This window comes from Oryctolagus cuniculus, chromosome 15 (assembly GCF_051225735.1).
Source record: "Oryctolagus cuniculus isolate XC-2025 breed Fujian yellow rabbit chromosome 15, ASM5122573v1, whole genome shotgun sequence".
NCBI lineage: Eukaryota > Metazoa > Chordata > Mammalia > Lagomorpha > Leporidae > Oryctolagus > Oryctolagus cuniculus.
In genome coordinates, this window is record NC_142881.1 from 37,510,449 (window position 1) to 37,527,646 (window position 17,198).

At 39.3% G+C, this 17,198-nt stretch overlaps 1 protein-coding gene across 11 annotated transcripts in view; it reads right to left on the bottom strand.

Moving 5' to 3' along the window:
- The window catches only part of EXOC6 (exocyst complex component 6), a 321,390-nt gene that overhangs the window by 52,863 nt on the left and 251,329 nt on the right, over positions 1–17,198 (bottom strand). For all 11 annotated transcript variants that reach the window (XR_016222129.1, XR_016222127.1, XR_016222130.1 and 8 more), the window contains one exon: positions 5,959–6,100. Coding sequence is in view for 7 of the 11 variants with exons in the window: in XM_051823933.3 (XP_051679893.3) it covers positions 5,959–6,100 (142 nt within the window). In the remaining 4 variants the exon portion in view is untranslated. The remainder of the gene's footprint in view (positions 1–5,958; positions 6,101–17,198) is intronic.

The following is a 17,198-nucleotide window of genomic DNA, read 5'->3' on the forward strand; positions in this document are numbered from 1 at the left end:
CAAGATAATGAATAATGTATCTATGCCAATATGACAGTGAGATCCACACAATGCAGTAGTTCCCAACCTTTATCACACTTCAGAGTTATCTGCCTAGGGGAGGGCCTAGTCAAACAAACTGTGAGCCCACTCTAAGATCCCAGTTTAGCAAGTGAAGTCAAAGAATATGCATTTCTAGCAAGTTCCTATATAATGCTACTGATGCTCACCTGCGGACCACAGTCTAAGGATACAAATATAACTCAGGTCATCAATAATAAATTTTGTTCAGTAGTTGGCTAGTGACTCTGCTAACTATGTAGAAGATATAAATGTAGAGATGATATTAACTTTTGATATAAAATAATCTCAACAGGCTAGTTATGAAACAAATCTTGGGGCTGGCGCTGTGGTGTAGCGGGTAAAGCTGCCGCCTGCAGTGCCAGCATCCATATGGGCACCAGTTCGAGTCCCAGCTGCTCCAATTCCAATTCAGCTCTCTACTATGGCCTGGAAAGCAGTAGAAGATGGTCTGAGTCCTTGGGCCCCTGCACCCACGTGGGAGACCTGGAAGAAGCTCCTGGCTCCTGGCTTCAGATTGGTGTAGCTCCGGCCATTGTGGCCAATTAGAGAGTGAACCAGCGGATGGAAGACTTCTCTCTCTCTCTCTCTCTCTCTCTCTCTGCCTCTCCTTCTCTGTGTTACTCTTTCAAATAAATAAATAAATATTTTTTTAAAAATCTTAAAATTTACTAAAGATAATCTCAACATCCTAAAACAAAAATCAATCATACAAGTATTGGATAAGAAAAAAGAATGCTTAGGGGCAGGCATTGTGGCCCAGCAGGTTAAGCCACCGCCTGCAACACTGGTATCCCCAGTAAGTGCTGGATTGAGTCTAGGTTACTCTACTCCTATCCAGTTCCTTGCAAATCAGCCTGGGAAAGCAGCGGAAGATGGCCCAAGTACTTGGGTCCCTGCCACCCACATAGGAGACATGGATGAAGTTTCTGGTTCCTGGATTCAGTTTGGCCCAGCTCCAGCTATTGTGACCATTTGTGGAGTAAACCAGAGGATAGAATCTCTCTCTTCCTCTCCCTCCCTCCCTCCCTCCCCTCCCCTCCCCCCCACCCAGCTCTGCCTTTCAAATAAATAAATAAATGCCTTTTTTAAAACCATGTTTAGCAATCAAAAAAAAAAAAAAAAAAGGAAATATACAGAATACTTGTGTCTTCATTTGAGAGTATACTCTGGCTACCAAACAAGGTACGTAACAGTTTGGATTTTATTAACAGTCTAAAAGACTGTCATTGACAGCCCAATACGCATCATATTTGTTCCCCTACCTGGATATCTCTGTATTTCACTTTGGGTATCAGACACTAAACAGAAGACAGTCAACCAGCTTGTTCAAAGAAGAGCTTTAGATCTAAAATTTGATCACATAAGACAGCAAGAGGAACTGTTGATGTCTGGCCTTCAGAAGATTCAGAGGGAAATAAGAGCAGTTTTCATATAATTAGCTGTGCACAAAGATTTTTCTGTGTGATCTTAAGCAAAACTACCACCTACAGTTGTTGGGTCTCCTACTGGTCACTAAGTACCCAGCTGAGGGGAAGAGAGATGGGAGAGCTAAGATCCAGTTTATATTTCACTTACAAACCATGTATCTTGGTACAGGTCAAGTCCAGCTAGAAAAAGGGTAAACCTTCCCTAATGCAGGTAAAGGCGACTGCTCCGGAAGACTTTTCCTTTTAGTGAGAGGACTGTTCCTAATTTGTACAAAGGAATAATACAGACTAGTGGTGACTCTGGCCTTAAAGTAGAACTAGGTCCATTAAGAGAAGTTTAGTGAGAAAGTGGTTTCAGCTCAATATAACAGATTACAATGTACTCTATGAAAACACGTTTTCTGAAGAGTAGTTAACCCCCAAAACTGGATGTTTAATGAACAACTAGACGACTACTTAGCAGGGTTATTTTAGAGAGGGTTAAGATGAAAAAGTGAGTGCATGTGTGGATACTGAAACTCAGGAGTGGTTCAGCTTCTAGGATTCTGCATCTGAACTACCTATCTCCTCCTCCATACTACAGCTGGTTCACATGGTATCCAGACCTCTTCTCTTCTCTTTACAAACCTACTACCCACTGTGCCTTCCTTCTACTTAACCAAATTCTTCTTCCCCTCTCCCTTCTCTGCTTCCATATGTAGAGAGCACACATACTGCATTAACACTGAAAACAAACTTGGTACTTTAAAAAATTGTTTACTTCTTGACTTGGAAAAACAATGCAAGGGACATCAGCTAAAATGTTCACATCCCACATCAGAGTGCCTGGGTTTATCATGTGGTTCCAGGTTCCCAATTCCAGCTTCCCACTAATGGAGCCCCTGGGAGGCAGCAGGTGATGGCTCAAATGATTGGATCCCTGTAACTCATGTGGGAGACCTGAACTGAGTTCCTGGCTCCCCGATCCAGCTCCAGCTGTTGTAGGCATTTGGGAGTGAACCAAAGGGATGGGAACATGCATACTCTGTCTTTCTGTGTATCTTGAAACAAAACATTACTTAAAATGGGATGAAAACTCATTTTTAAAGAAGATTTATTTGTTTAGTTAACTTTAAAAAAACTTATTTATTAATTTGAAAGTCAGAGTTACACAGAGAAGGAGAGGTAGAGAGAGGTAGAGAGAGAGAGAGAGAGAGAGAGAGAGAGAGAGAGAGAGAGGTCAGTCTTCCCTCTGCTGGTTCACTCCCTAATTGGCCACAACAGCCCAAGTTGCACTCATCTGAAGCCAGGAGCCGGGAGCCTCCTCTGGGTCTCCCAGGCAGGTGCAGGGTCCCAAGGACTTGGGCCACCTTCTACTGCTTTCCCAGGCCACAGCAGAGAGCTGGATCAGAAGTGGAGCAGTCAGGACTTGAACCAGTGCCCATATGGGATGCCAGCGCTGGAGGCAGCAGCTTTACCTGCTATGCCACAGCGCTGGCTCCAAGAAGATTAATTTATTTGAAAGCCAGTGTGACACAGAGAGAGGGAGAAAGGGGAGGGGAACAAAGAGAGAGAAAGAGAGAGAGAGAGAAAGAAAGAAAGGGAGAAATTTTCTAGGGGCTCACTCTGCAACAGCCAAGTCTGGGCCAGGCCAAAGCCAGGAGCCAGGAATTCCATCCTGGTCTCCTAGATGTGTTTCAGGGGCTCAAGTACTTGGGCCACCTTCCATTGTCTTCCCAGGTACATTAGGAAGGAGCTGGATGGGAAGTAGAGGAGGTGGAACTCAAACCACACTCCAATATAGGATGCCCGTATCATAAGCAGTGGCTTAACCCACTATATCACAACACCAGCTCCCCCCCACCCCACCCCGAACTTATTTTTAAAATTCTTCTTAACATTCATTAGAGACAACTAAATTTCATTTTCAAATGATCTATATATCATTAAAAGTCATAAATTGAGGTATGGAAACTTTTGCACCAGAAAAAAGTGTGGAAAACAATTTCATTATCTATACTACACTACTTAAAGTAAAAAGACGTTGGGGCTGGTGCTGTGGCATAGTGGGTAATGCCACCGCCTGCAGTGCTGGCATCCCATATGGATGCCGTTTCAAGTCCCGGCTGCTCCACTTCCAATCCAGCTCCCTGCTAATGTGCCTGGGAAAGCAGTGAAAGATGGCCCAAATCCTTGGGCCCCTACAGCCACATGGGAGACCTGGAAGAATCTCCAGGTTCCTGGCTTCGAATCGGCCCAGCTCTGGACATTGCAGCAATTTGGGGAGTGAACCTGCCTCTGCCTCTCTGTAACTCTGCCTTTAAAATAAATACATAAATAAATCTTAAAACAAAAAGCAACAGTTTACAAAAAAAGTAAAAGGATGTCTTTTGGAAGAGAACATTTAACACTAGAGGGAATGAAATAAACATGAAAATATAATCTATTTATATTGACTATATTAAATTAATTATATATCAAGTCACTGAATTTATATTCAATGGCTACTGAATACAAGACACTGCATTAAGAAGTACTGATTATGTTAATATATGGTAATTGTAAAGGAGCAGAGCTGCACAAAGGCATTTTTTTTTTAAGATTTATTATTCGAAAGGCAGAGCAACAGAAAAAGAGGCAGAGACAGACAGACAGAAACTCTCCGTCCACTGGGTCACTCCTCAAATCAGTACTTGGGCTATCATCTACTGCCTTCCCAGGCGTATTAGCAGGGAGGTAGATCTGAAGTGGAACAGCCAGGGTGCTTGATATGGGATGTCGGAGTTGCAAGTGGAGGCATAACCTGCTGCACCACAATGCAGGCCCACAAAGGCAAAATCTTAAAGGAACCTGAGATGTCTTCTCTGGTTTGTCTTTGAATCTTGGTCTTTCCCTTTCCATACTTACAGGGCCAGAAACTCTTCCCTCACCAGGCTAGAGTTTAGCCCTCTTGTAGCTGACTCCAGACTGCCTTCAGAGTTATCTCATACTCAGGACCTTTCTTGGTCTTTTTCAAGAGATAATCCCTTGAGAAAACATGAGCATTTTAAAAGGAGTCTTCAGGAGCTCTGCTCAAAGTAGAAACTGTCCTATGGCAGAAGAGTGAGGCAGATTTGGGGTTTAAGTTTCTTTTTCTAAGTTTGGATAACTCTTCATGAAGAGGTAAGAGAATACAGAAAAGATTTAGATGTATAAAGTTGCCTAACCATACAGTATTTTCCATCTTTCAGCAATAAATCTAATTGAGAAGATACAACCAATGCCAGCAAAGGATTCAACCAAGTAATTATTTTGAAGCCACACTAAAAATGTAGTAACACAAAACACTTCAAGCAATACTCCATAAGATATTTATATAGGCAACATTATACTGAAATAATCTCATAAGACAATTATTAAAAAAACGAAGAAATCAGTTTCAAAATATTTGCAGGATAGAGAAAACAATTTGAGCTTAGAGACTTGCACAAACTGTGAATTTTTTGTTGGTGGTAAATATTTTTTAAAACAAAATAAATACTTCATAAATTATAGCTTTAATTTGAAAAAGAAAAAAATATACATTCATAATTACAGAAAATCAGAAACACTACCTAAGAAAAGAAAATGAATTATGTTTTTCTAGAAGAATTTACACACAGTGGGCATACAAATATTTGATTTTTAAGAAGTGTCATTCCTGCTTTAGTTGCAAACTGCTGACATTTAGCTTTTTAATGTCATTCACAAAGAAAATATTATTGCAGATTTTTTCTCAGACAAATATTTGATAATCCTTCTTGTGTCCTACTGATTTTTAATTTGTCAACAGTGGTGACTGACTAAATTGTCAACCAGGAATTTTCATCTTTTAACCAGCATACCATTCATTTGAAAGCAGAATTTGAAAACTGCTCACATACAGTCCTGTATTTGAAAGAGTTAGAATTTAAGAGTTGATAAAACCATATCCAGAAGCACACGTAGCAAGGCTAATAGCCAAATAACACATCTAGTTTTGAAGCTGACTGGCTAATGTCAACACTGGATTACAGAATCTGCTACCAATGTTACCTAAACGAAAAGAAGTGAGAAACAACAGCAACTGAAGTCTAGAAAAATCTTTGGGAAAAAGAAACAAAGATTCAAAAGTTTCACTTGGAATGCAGGGTCCTAAGATTATCCTTCTGCTAGGTATCTAAAAAGTTATTTACAGGGAAAGTAAGAATGACAAACGCAAATCACTGCGTTCATTTATAACAGCACCAGGAGACTCCTGGCAAGAAAGGAAGAATGACCAAAAGAAGGAATAACAGGAAAAATGAATCATCTCGGATGTGCAGCTGAGACATTTTTCTCTTCCTGAAAGGAAGCCCCACTCCTAAGGCTACTAAAAGTTTAGCTGAATCAGGTCATTTCTTTCTTTTCCGAACTATTCTATAATTTTTTTCATATAATTTAAATACAGATTCCTAACCATGTACAAGGACTTAACTGATATGGTACTTACATTCACACTGTATGACATCCAAGTTAAATTGCTGAACAGCTCCCATGCTTATCTGTTTTAATTCACTGTCCAGTAGCATCTGCAATAAGGATGTTGACAGATGCTGGCAGGCTGACATGCAAGCTGTCTGGGCAACTTTCCCCTATTAAAACAAACCAAACCAAAAAAAGAATAAATACATCATAAAGTGTCTAAAATTATATACCTAAAATTATTTTTATTGTATTTATTCAACACAATAGTGATTACTGGCCTATGTTTGTATTCTGAATAGCCATGACTTTATATCAGGAATTAAAACAGATATTCTTAGCTCCCTTGTCTTTCTTAGAAGATAAATATAATTAAAAGCTCTAACTGCATACAGGAAAATTAAAATGTAAGTTAGAACCTATTATTATTTTAGATCTCTTGAAACATCTCAAGTATTGAATGCACATTAAAACAAGGGACATTCATGACATAAAGTAACTGTTATATTGACAGAACATTTCTTTCTTGTTTGCTTTTAAGAATTATTTTATTTATTTGAAAGACAGTCAGAAAGAGAGGCAAATCCAGAGATAAAGAGAGAGAGGTCTTCCATTAGACTGGTTCACTTCCGAAATGACCACAATGGCCAGAGCTGAGATGATCTGAAGCCAGGAGCCAGGAGCTTCTTCTGGGTTTCCCATGTGGGTGCAGGGGCCACACATGTGGACCATCTTCTACTGCTTCCCCAGGCCATAGCAGAGAGCTGGATTGGAAGTGGAGCAGCCGGAACTCGAGCCAGCGCCCCTGTGGGAGGCTGGTGCTGCAGGCTGGGGCCTTAACCCACTGCATCACAGCAGTGGCCTTGACAGACATTTCAACTATATAGTGCCACCTCCCCCACTTTAAAAAACTTTTTTTGATTTGCTTATTTAAGAGGCAGAGAAACAGAGAGAGACCCCATCCTTAGGTTCACTCCCCAAATGCTGGCAACAGTCCTAAAAAGGGGCTGAAGCCAGGAGCCAGGAACACAGTCTGGGACTCCTACAGGACAGGGGTGAAAGGAACCCAATCACACTAGCGTTATCACTACTGACTCCATGGATCTGCATCAGCAAGAAGCTGGAGTCAGAAATGAGCTGACCTTGAATTTGGACACTCTGACAAGGACACAAGCCTCTTTAAGACACATCTACTCTTTAAGCTATCATTTAAAAATTTAACCAAGCCAGAATAAAGAAAGTTAATAGTATAATTTAGTATTACTATTATTTATACTGCATCAAATATTCAAAAAATATTTTCAGTCATAAGTCCATATTTTTTTTTTATTTGACAGAGTTAGTGAGAGAGAGAGAGACAGAGAGAAAGGTCTTCCTTCCGTTGGTTCACCCCCCAAATGGCCAGAGCTATGCCGATCCGAAGCCAGGAAGCCAGGTGCTTCCTCCTGGTTTCCCAAAAGGGTACAGGGGCCTAAGCACTTGGGCCATCCTCCACTGCCTTCCTGGGCCACAGCAGAGAGGTGGACTGGAAGAGGGGCAGCGGGGACTAGAACCTGGTGCCCATATGGGATGCTGGCACTGCAGGTGGACGATTAAGCAAGTGAGGCATGGCACCAGCTCCATAAGTGTATACTTCTAATAAAAACATTAGCCTATAGTGTAGCTTCTATTACAGAAGGAAAAAGAAAGTTTACCCACCAACATGACTTCAAAATCATCAACATGCATTTTGCTTTGGCAATTGAGGTTTTGCTTGTTTTTAATATTTACTTATTTATTCAAGAGGCACAGTTACAGACAAGGAGAGGGAGAGACAGAGAGAAAGATCTTCTATCTACTGGTTCACTCCCCTAAAGGCTGCAATGGCTGGAGCTGGACCCATCTGAAACCAGGAGCCAGGAGCTTCTTCCAGGTCTCCCATGCAGGTACAGGGACCCAAGCACCTAGGCCATCTTCTACTGCTTTCCCAGGTCATTAGCCAAGAGCTGGATCAGAAGAGGAGCAACTGGGACACAAACTGGTGCCCATGTGGGATGCCGGAGCTGCATGCGGAGACTTAACTATTGAGTTTTAAAATTACCTGACAATTTAGCATTAAAAAGTTAAGCAGAGTGGCCGGTGCAGCGGCTCACTTGGCTAATCCTCCGCCTGCAGCGCCGGCACTCCAGGTTCTAGTCCGGGTTGGGGTGCCGGATTTTGTCCCAGTTGCTCCTCTTCCAGTCCAGTTCTCTGCTGTAGCCCAGGAAGGCAGTGGAGGATGGCCCAAGTGCTTGGGCCCTGCACCCGCATGGGAGACCAGAAGGAAGCACCTGGCTCCTGGCTTCGGATCGGCGCAGCGCTCTGGCCCTAGCGGCCCTTTTGGGGGTAAACCAACGGAAAGGAAAACCTTCCTCTCTGTTTCTCTCTCTCACTGTCTAAAATCTGCCTGTCCAAAAAAAAGTTAAGCAAAGTAAGCACACTTATACATTTTTTTTTAAAAGATTTATTTATTTGAAAGACAGAGTTACAGAGACAGAGAGACGGGGGTGGGGGGTATCTTCTATCTGCTTATTCATCCCCCAAATGGTCACAATGGCTGGGACTAAGCCAGGACTCCTAAACTCCACCTGGGTCTCCCATATGGGTAGTAGGGGTCCAAGCACTTGGGCCATCTGCTGCTGCTTTCCTAAGCATTCATTTGCAGTGAGCTAGATCAGAAGTGGAGCACTTGGGACCTGAAATGGTACCCATATGGGATGCCAGCGTTGCAGGTGTAGCTTAATCCACTGCGCCATAACACCAGCTCCACAAACTTGTGCGGTTTTTTTTCCACTATAATAAATAACATCATTATAAAATACTTTATATAATACTAAAGCTCTACATGAACTTTCACTGATAGCTTTAATTGAATTTTTAAATGATAATTAAGCCTCTAGGTTACAGAGCCAAAGCACAGTCCTATATCACTTTCAGTATAAATTTTTTGTTTAAACAGGTTTTGCGTTTCAGCTTGAAGTTTAAAATAAAGTATCATAAAGCCTCTTTTAGGTAAAGTTTTCCAGTGTTACACTGCTCCTAGGATGACTGCCTTCAATAGTCCATTATGTGATTTGGTGACAAACTGAACCCTTGACAGGATTCAAAGATCTACAAATATGGTTAGAAATAATGACTTTTGGAAGAAATGCCATATCTTGTCTCACATCCGTTAACAAATATTTACCTATTGACATTTCACTGTTTCCTACTTATCACAAAGGCCAATAAAGCTACAAAATCATGAAAAAAATTCTCCCAAATATACCAATTAAAGTATACTGGTATAAAACTGCTTACATAAAGGTGATTTGTTAAAAAGGAAATAAAGAATATAAATATATTTCAAGATGTTTATTAGAATCTTTGGTCTTTAAATGACACATTAAAAACCAGACCAAAAAAAAAAAACCTTTTTGAATGAGTCTTTAGCATATAGACACTATGCACAGTGGAAAACTGCGTATCTGAAAGGAATGTCAATTTCTCAATCAAAAACTGTAGAGATAAAAGCCAATGTGAACAATATATCTGACAGATACTGATGAACTGCCAAAAAGGAATGTAACAAACAATGAAAAACCCAGCATGCTTCAAGATTTCCCAAACCCAAGAGGAATTAGTCTGGGAGACATGCAGCTCTACTCCCCAAGCCGAATAATATCAATATGAATGGGAGGGGGGAATAAAGCAAAAAAAGGAAAAATCAATGGCATGCCATTTAATTACAATGTAATAGGCTTAAGAATACTTAATGGAAATGTCACTTTGACTGAATAGGAACAGCCAGTGCATCTGAGTTTAATGTGCTTCATAAACCAGCTCTATTTGACTTGCCTCTATAATATACTAACTGCAAAGGCAGATGAATAGATCTCCAAATTCAAAACAGGGTAATCAACATTTCCCCTTCCACATTACTTTATGATTGGAAGACTGGGACTTCTTTCTTCTATTTGTTCATACAATTCATGCTCTTCCCACTATGTTCATACAAATTATACTCTTCCCACTATGTTGTTTAATACTAGCAACTTATTTCTATGATCTGATTTGGTACTCATTATCCAAAATGTATTGAAATATCACACTTGTAGTCCATAAACATGTACAATTATTAATAAAAATTTTTAAGTTAAAAATTCACAGAAAATGAATGAAAACGCTATGCACAGATTTTTAAAACAATTTGCTTCAAACAGACTTATCTTTTAACTAAAAAACACCCTCTAAGAAATCATTATTAATAATTTTATAAGTGAACAGACACACACTGTAAGTGGTATTGTTTCAAGGAAACCTTTAAAAGTTAACATGGCTTCTGATGCCACAAATGACTATATAGCAATAGTAATAGAGCTGAAAACGATGGTTAGAAGTACAGATTCAGGTTCTTCCATAAACTCAATGGGAAGAGGTAATGAAAACACAACATGAATTTAGCTCTTTATTTAAATAACACATGTAACAATGAAGTCCTAATATTAAATTTATTTTGATTTGGAATATTAAATATAGGCTTACTATTCTCAAAGACAGACATTAAAAGATTTGTAAAATAGTTCAATGAAATATTTAATTTAAATGAAAAAATCTTTTCATAACTCAAAATTTAAGCTAACAACATCAAATATTCAGATTCTTTACATTTTAAAAAAGTGATGTTCTAGATGATTATACATTGTTATTTAAAAGAAAATTTTCTAGAGTGTGTATAAATATTCTTAAACTTTACCTACTATTTATTTTTAGACAGAAAAAATTTAATGTCCTCTAAATTTACATACCTCAAAATACAGACTTTGGTTTAATCACACTTCTTTCTGAACACTATTATTGTGGATGCTCTTTGTAATATATCATTTTCTAAAATAAAAATAATCTAAATACTTTTGCAGTTATCTTTAAAAACTAGCTTTTTTCTTTAGAAATGCTCTGGGTTTTAACATTACAACAATCAAACCAATATAATTAAGTGAAGTGACTAGGGAAACAGTACACTTAATAAATTTCAAGCATCTAGAAATTTCTTCTGCCCTCATTTGAAAAATTAACTCCAGCTATTAACACAAGGTTCAATAAATAAGTAAAAACACCTGCTAAACTTTTAAAAGTAACTACTTTTTTAGCTTGCTCTAACATTTTGTTGAAAAACAGCTTGTAAAGAGAGAAAACCCTTAGACAAACTTCTTATATTTCAAAGGAACTTGTAAAAGAGAATCTGCTGACATATTAGATCCTTTTTGCATTACCCAAAAGCTTTTCTTCTAAGAACAATTGTGGTAAAGAGACATTTGGCTCCTAGGAAACTCCCAAAGGGTCAACCATATGCATCCTTCCATGGCACCTCCACAGTGCTGCTTTCTAGATCCATGTCTCAAAAGCAGCTTTCATCATTTACTTGTGTGTCAGTCAATATGATTTATGGACTGCATTCAACAAAGTCAAAGCATATAGAATGAGAAATATGACTACAATCTGCTAATTTGTTTTGTATTGAGCCACTTAAGAGTCAAAGACCTGATGTCAGACTGAGACCAGCAACACAATTAACTAGCCGGTGACAGATTCATCCATCCTCCCTGCCAGGCTGTGCCAATCAAAGACAGCATGAGGTGACATTTGGTGAAATCAGTAAGAAAACTCATTCTCTAAGTAACCTATGTGAGACCCTGATTGACATTTCTTGAATTTAGTCTGTGGAACACAGTCACTCTTTACCCAATAGTTCCCCACTGCAAGCTGTGAAATAAGGCTTTTAATGCCAATCACAGAACAATAAACCACAAACCACCAACTCCTAGTCTAAAGGAATCAAGAAAATGCATCTGTTTGTACGTCAAGTTAAATTTCCAAAATAATTTACTATTATAGATTACACTAAAGATACTCCTTCCTTTGAAATATAAAATAACATGGTAATAAAAATACAACACATTTTATTAGACTATGCCTCAAACTGCATTGGTTTCAAAGTAATGTTTTCATAAATCTACCCAAATATAATAGTGGGAGAAATGCTGAATACTTAAAAACTAATTTGGCACATTTAAATTTTCATTTGAAGCTTTCATTTGTCTCACCATTCTCTTATTTCAAAGATACAATAAAAGTTGTTTGATTTCAACAGTAATTATTTGAAAGCATTTTTCAAGGCTGCTTTCATTCTCTCAAGTACTTTTGATGTAAAAATGTGCTCTTGAAATCATAACCATTCTTTCTGTATTGGTCTATTCTTCCTTAATGATCCCTGGAGAATCCATTTTATTTTATTTATATTCCCACAAAATATCAACTTCACACAATAAACTACTTTTTTACTTAAGTAAAAAGAAATATATAGACTGAAATATATTGTGCATTGTGCATTATTATTTAAATTGGTAACAGGTTTTCTTTTGAAGGGTCATGTAACCCTTATCAGAAAAAAAAACCAGGAAAACAAAATCATGGTCAATTTGCATAGTAGACCTAACATTGTTAAGTAAACTTACTAACACTGATACTGTATGCTTTTTTAATTATTTAAATTAAAGCAATAAAATATTGCTATTTTATATCAATTCAATGTCTATCAGTTTGTTAAATAAATTTCAGTTATAAGGCTATGAAACAGTGTATCTTAAGACAAAAGAGGACGGGAAGTATTTTGATAGATTGGTCAGTCTCCTAAAGAGCCACAATTTGTAGCCTCTTAAAATGCCAGATTGAAAGAATAAGGTCTTTCATCAAATAGAGAATAAGCATCAAAATTAGAAATAAAAAATTCTTAATATTATAGAGATGCCTAGTTGAAAAGCAGACATTTTAAGTCAAGCAATCTATTATTCTTCCTTATATTTTATATAAGAACCACTAATCTAAAGTTTTATTATATGAAATTATATCTTGTTCAAATATAAAACTGTTATTAAATTAAGGGAAGACACCTCAAATTTTAGTAAAGATTACAAAAATTTCCCCAGGATTATTTCACAAACACACAAGCATTCCTTTACCTAGTAAGATACATTTCAATCTGATTTCTGGCTTGAACATGCTACATAACACTAAATGTCTCAAATTCCCAATAACACAGAATGGATGAGTTATAAAGGTTTAAAAGTCAAGATAAATTCCCTTAGAAAGTTTTAATAATAACTTTAATACCACCTTGAAGACAGATTTTTGAGGTTATGCCAAAAATTTATAAGGTCTACCAAAATATATTCATTCTAACACCCTTTACACTCCTCTAAATATGCTTTATACCTCTATATTCCTCTTACACTCCATGAACCAATCTAGCCTAACTTCCTATAGTCCAAAAGAATTGATTACCCCATTGCTAAAGTCAACTATGAATTCTCATTCTCCTCTATTAAGCAATTTTCCTTCTAACAATTCCAATTCATAAGAATGACACTGTATCACAAATACTTGTTCTTAATTCAGACACACACACACACAACACACACACACACACACACACACACCCCAGAGCAAGAAAGAAAGTGAGAGAGAATAAACATAACACTGCTATCCTAAAATTGAAAAAAAGTTTCCTGAAATAGCAAAATATCACAACTACCTATAACATATGGCACATTTTTATTTCCTTCATAGCTTCCTTATCCCAGTCACAGGGCTCATCAAACTTTGGCAGTCTTTTTGTTTCAAACAATCTTGAGCATGGTCTTTTTTTTTTTTTTAATTTGACAGAGTTAGTGAGAGAGAGAGACAGAAAGTCTTCCTTCTATTGGTTCACCCCCCAAATGGCCACTATGGCCAGAGCTATGCCGATCCGAAGCCAAGAGCCAGATGCCTCTCCCTGGTCTCCCATGCGGATTCCGGGGCCCAAGCACTTGGGCCATCCTCCACTGCCCTCCCAGGCCACAGCAGAGAGCTGGACTAGAAGAGGAGCAGCCGGGACTAGAACCTGGCGCCCATATGGGATGCTGGCGCCACAGGTGGACGATTAACCAAGTGAGCCACAGCGCCAGGCCCAATGGCCTTTGATGATATATAGTATCCAAAGTTTGAGCTTTCTGAAGGCATAATTAGTGCTGTCATGGCAGAGTCCACTGCTATCATCAAACTCACACTAACTTTAGCTGGCAGAAAGAAAATGCAGAGACAAGCAGAGCAGCAAGTCTCAAGAGGTCAAGGTTTTCAAGAAATGTCTCTGCTTCCAAGCTACTGATTATATCAGAAATTCAGCAGGGATAAAATCATAGATGTTGTTTGCACTTTTACCCAGAGCAGCAGGGAAAGTTTGTGTTATGTGGAAAACAAATAAGATGAATCCTAACTCTCAAATATACTTGATAAGAGCAAATAGGGCCGGCGCCGCGGCTCACTAGGCTAATCCTCCGCCTAGCGGCGCCGGCACACCGGGTTCTAGTCCCGGTCGGGGCGCCGGGTTCTAGTCCCGGTCGGGGCGCCAGATTCTGTCCCGGTTGCCCCTCTTCCAGGCCAGCCCTCTGCTGTGGCCCGGGAGTGCAGTGGAGGATGGCCCAGGTGCTTGGGCCCTGCACCCCATGGGAGACCAGGAAAAGCACCTGGCTCCTGGCTCCTGCCATCGGATCAGCGCGGTGCGCCGGCCGCAGCGCGCTGGCCGCGGCGGCCATTGGAGGGTGAACCAACGGCAAAGGAAGACCTTTCTCTCTGTCTCTCTCTCTCACTGTCCACTCTGCCTGTCAAAAAAATAAAATAAAAAAATTTTAAAAAAAAGAATTAAAAAAAAAAGAGCAAATAGGGCAGATAGGTTTTTTTTTTTTTTTTTAAGATTTATTTGAAAGGGAGAGTAGCAAAGAGAGAGGGAGAGACAGAAACAAAGATCTTCTTTCTATCTGCTGGTTCATTCCCCAAGTGACCATAACAGCTGGGATTGAGCTGGGTGAAAACAGAAGCCTGGGACTTTATCTTGTCTCCTATGTAGGTGGGAGGGACTCAAACCATCATCTGCTTCTTCCGCAGGTACATCAGCAGGAATATGGATTGGAAATAGAGTAGCTGGACTCAAACCAGGCAGTCCAGTATGGGATGTGGGAGTTCCAAGTACCCACTGTGCAACAACACCCATGCCCACGCATATGTTTAAATAGGCCCTATAACTTCTTACTTGGCAAATCTAAGAAAAGCAGGAGAAGTTAAAGATGAGCTCTGGGTATGGCTAAGCCATGGATTTAAGGTTGAAAACCCAAGGATCGTTGTTAAAACAGCAACTCTGGGCTAACAAGAGCCATATCCCCATTTCTGTATATGAGCATCCATTTCAGAGTGGCAGGACCATATAATAATTAAAAGTTACTGTATCTTATCCCTAGTATAACATAAAGTTTCCAAAAAGTTGCCAGAATCACTAATTGGTTAGACAATACAGGTGGTTTCCACATGATCATTAGTAAATTGCACAAACGTTAACTAAGCCAATAGGATGTCATTAGTAATACTTATAGATGATGGATATATTATAAATATAGCCATAAATAAACATATAACACAGGGAGCAGATGTGTTAAGCTGCTGCTTGGGATGCCAACATCCCATATTGGAATGCCTGGGATTCAGTCTCACCTCCACTTCCAATCCAGGTTCCTGTTAATGCATCTAGGTGTCACCAGATGATGGCTCAAGAACTTGAATCCCTGCCACCCACATGAAAGACCAAGTTCCTGGCTTCTGGCTTTGGCCTGACCTAGCCCCAGCTGTTGCAGGCATTTGGAGAGTGAACCAGTGGATGGAGGATCTCCTTTCTCTGCCACTCTTTCAAATAAATAAATACCACAGAATAGGCTCTTGTTATTGAATAATTTACATGTAGGTTTTAACCTTCTGAGAATAATTCCTGAGAGTCAAGTACAAATAGGGTTTCATTTGCTGAGGCACACACCTGAATAACACATTCTGTGAAATGGGTATAAAGGGAAGAAAATTACTCAAAGACTGAGTGCAAAGTTTCAACCTCCAAAACTCAGAATGGCTTTACTGTGTTCCATTAGTCAATGTGAATAAAGATCTCTAGTTAAGCTCTTCAGTTTGCAATTATATTTTATAGTATTTGTTGAAAGAAACTATATGACATATCAGTATCCTCAAATCTGGGGATTCTCAAAGCTTTGATGTATATTTATCCTGAATGACAAGAGCTTTCTAAACAGGCATGGCTCAGGTCTAATTTGTGTGAATGCAGCTAGAGTGGTATTATTAGTCACTTCTAATTGAAAAAATATCTGGGATGGAGTTTTATTTTAAGTCAAGGAAATGTATCAAGAGAAGGGAGGTGGGGCCAGCACTGTGGCATAGAGTTAGCCACCGCCTGCAGTGCCGGCATCCCATATGGGCGCTGGTTCAAGTCCTGGCTGCTCTACTTCCAATCCAGCTCTCTGCTACGGCCTGGGAAAGCAGTGGAGGATGGCCCAAGTTCTTGGGCCCCTGCACCTATATGGGAGACCCAGATAAGCTCCTGGCTCCTGCCATTGGGCTGGCCCAGCTCTGGCTATTGTGGTCATTTGGGGAATGAAAAGAGCAGATGGAAGATCTCCCTCTCTCTCTTTCTCTCCTCTTCTCTCTCTGTATCTCTGCCTTTCAGATAAATAAATAAATCTTTCAAAAAAGAAGCAAAGCAGCTTAGACTCGAACATGCACTCTGATGGGATGCTGGCATTACAAGCAGTGGCTTAACCTGCCATGCCACAATACTGGAAACTTATCTTTTAATTTCATTTTTCTATGAACTTTCTGTAGTACTTACATACTAAAACAAAAACCATAAACATTTTTTTTCTAGGAACAATCTTGCATGTGTCATTCAACAATGTTCATATTGAAGAGTAAGTCCTCACAGACAACTACAGTAGACTTTTATCAACTGCTCCCCTCTTGCTTGAAAAGAATAATCTCCATACCACCATCTACCACTGATTTCCATAAGAGAAAGATTTAACACAACTTGACAGATTTCTTACAGAGCCTTAAGTCTTCTGAACACAAGGAAATGAAGTGATTAAAAGGTTCCTGCCCTCAGACTGACATGCAGTTTCAGTGTGAACATGCTCTTTTGATGGGACTTTACCCTGCAAAGTCTAATCTCTGATTTGTTTAATGATAGCACCTTAAGTTTTTTTAAAGTATGTATCAGCATCTGGCCTGCTGCATTTTCTGTTACCTGTCCCTGATCCACAAACATCCCATAACTATGTATAAGCTAGAGCTGCATTGCCTCTCCCATCACTTCTACTCTCTCCTTTTTTCCACTACTGCTTCCTT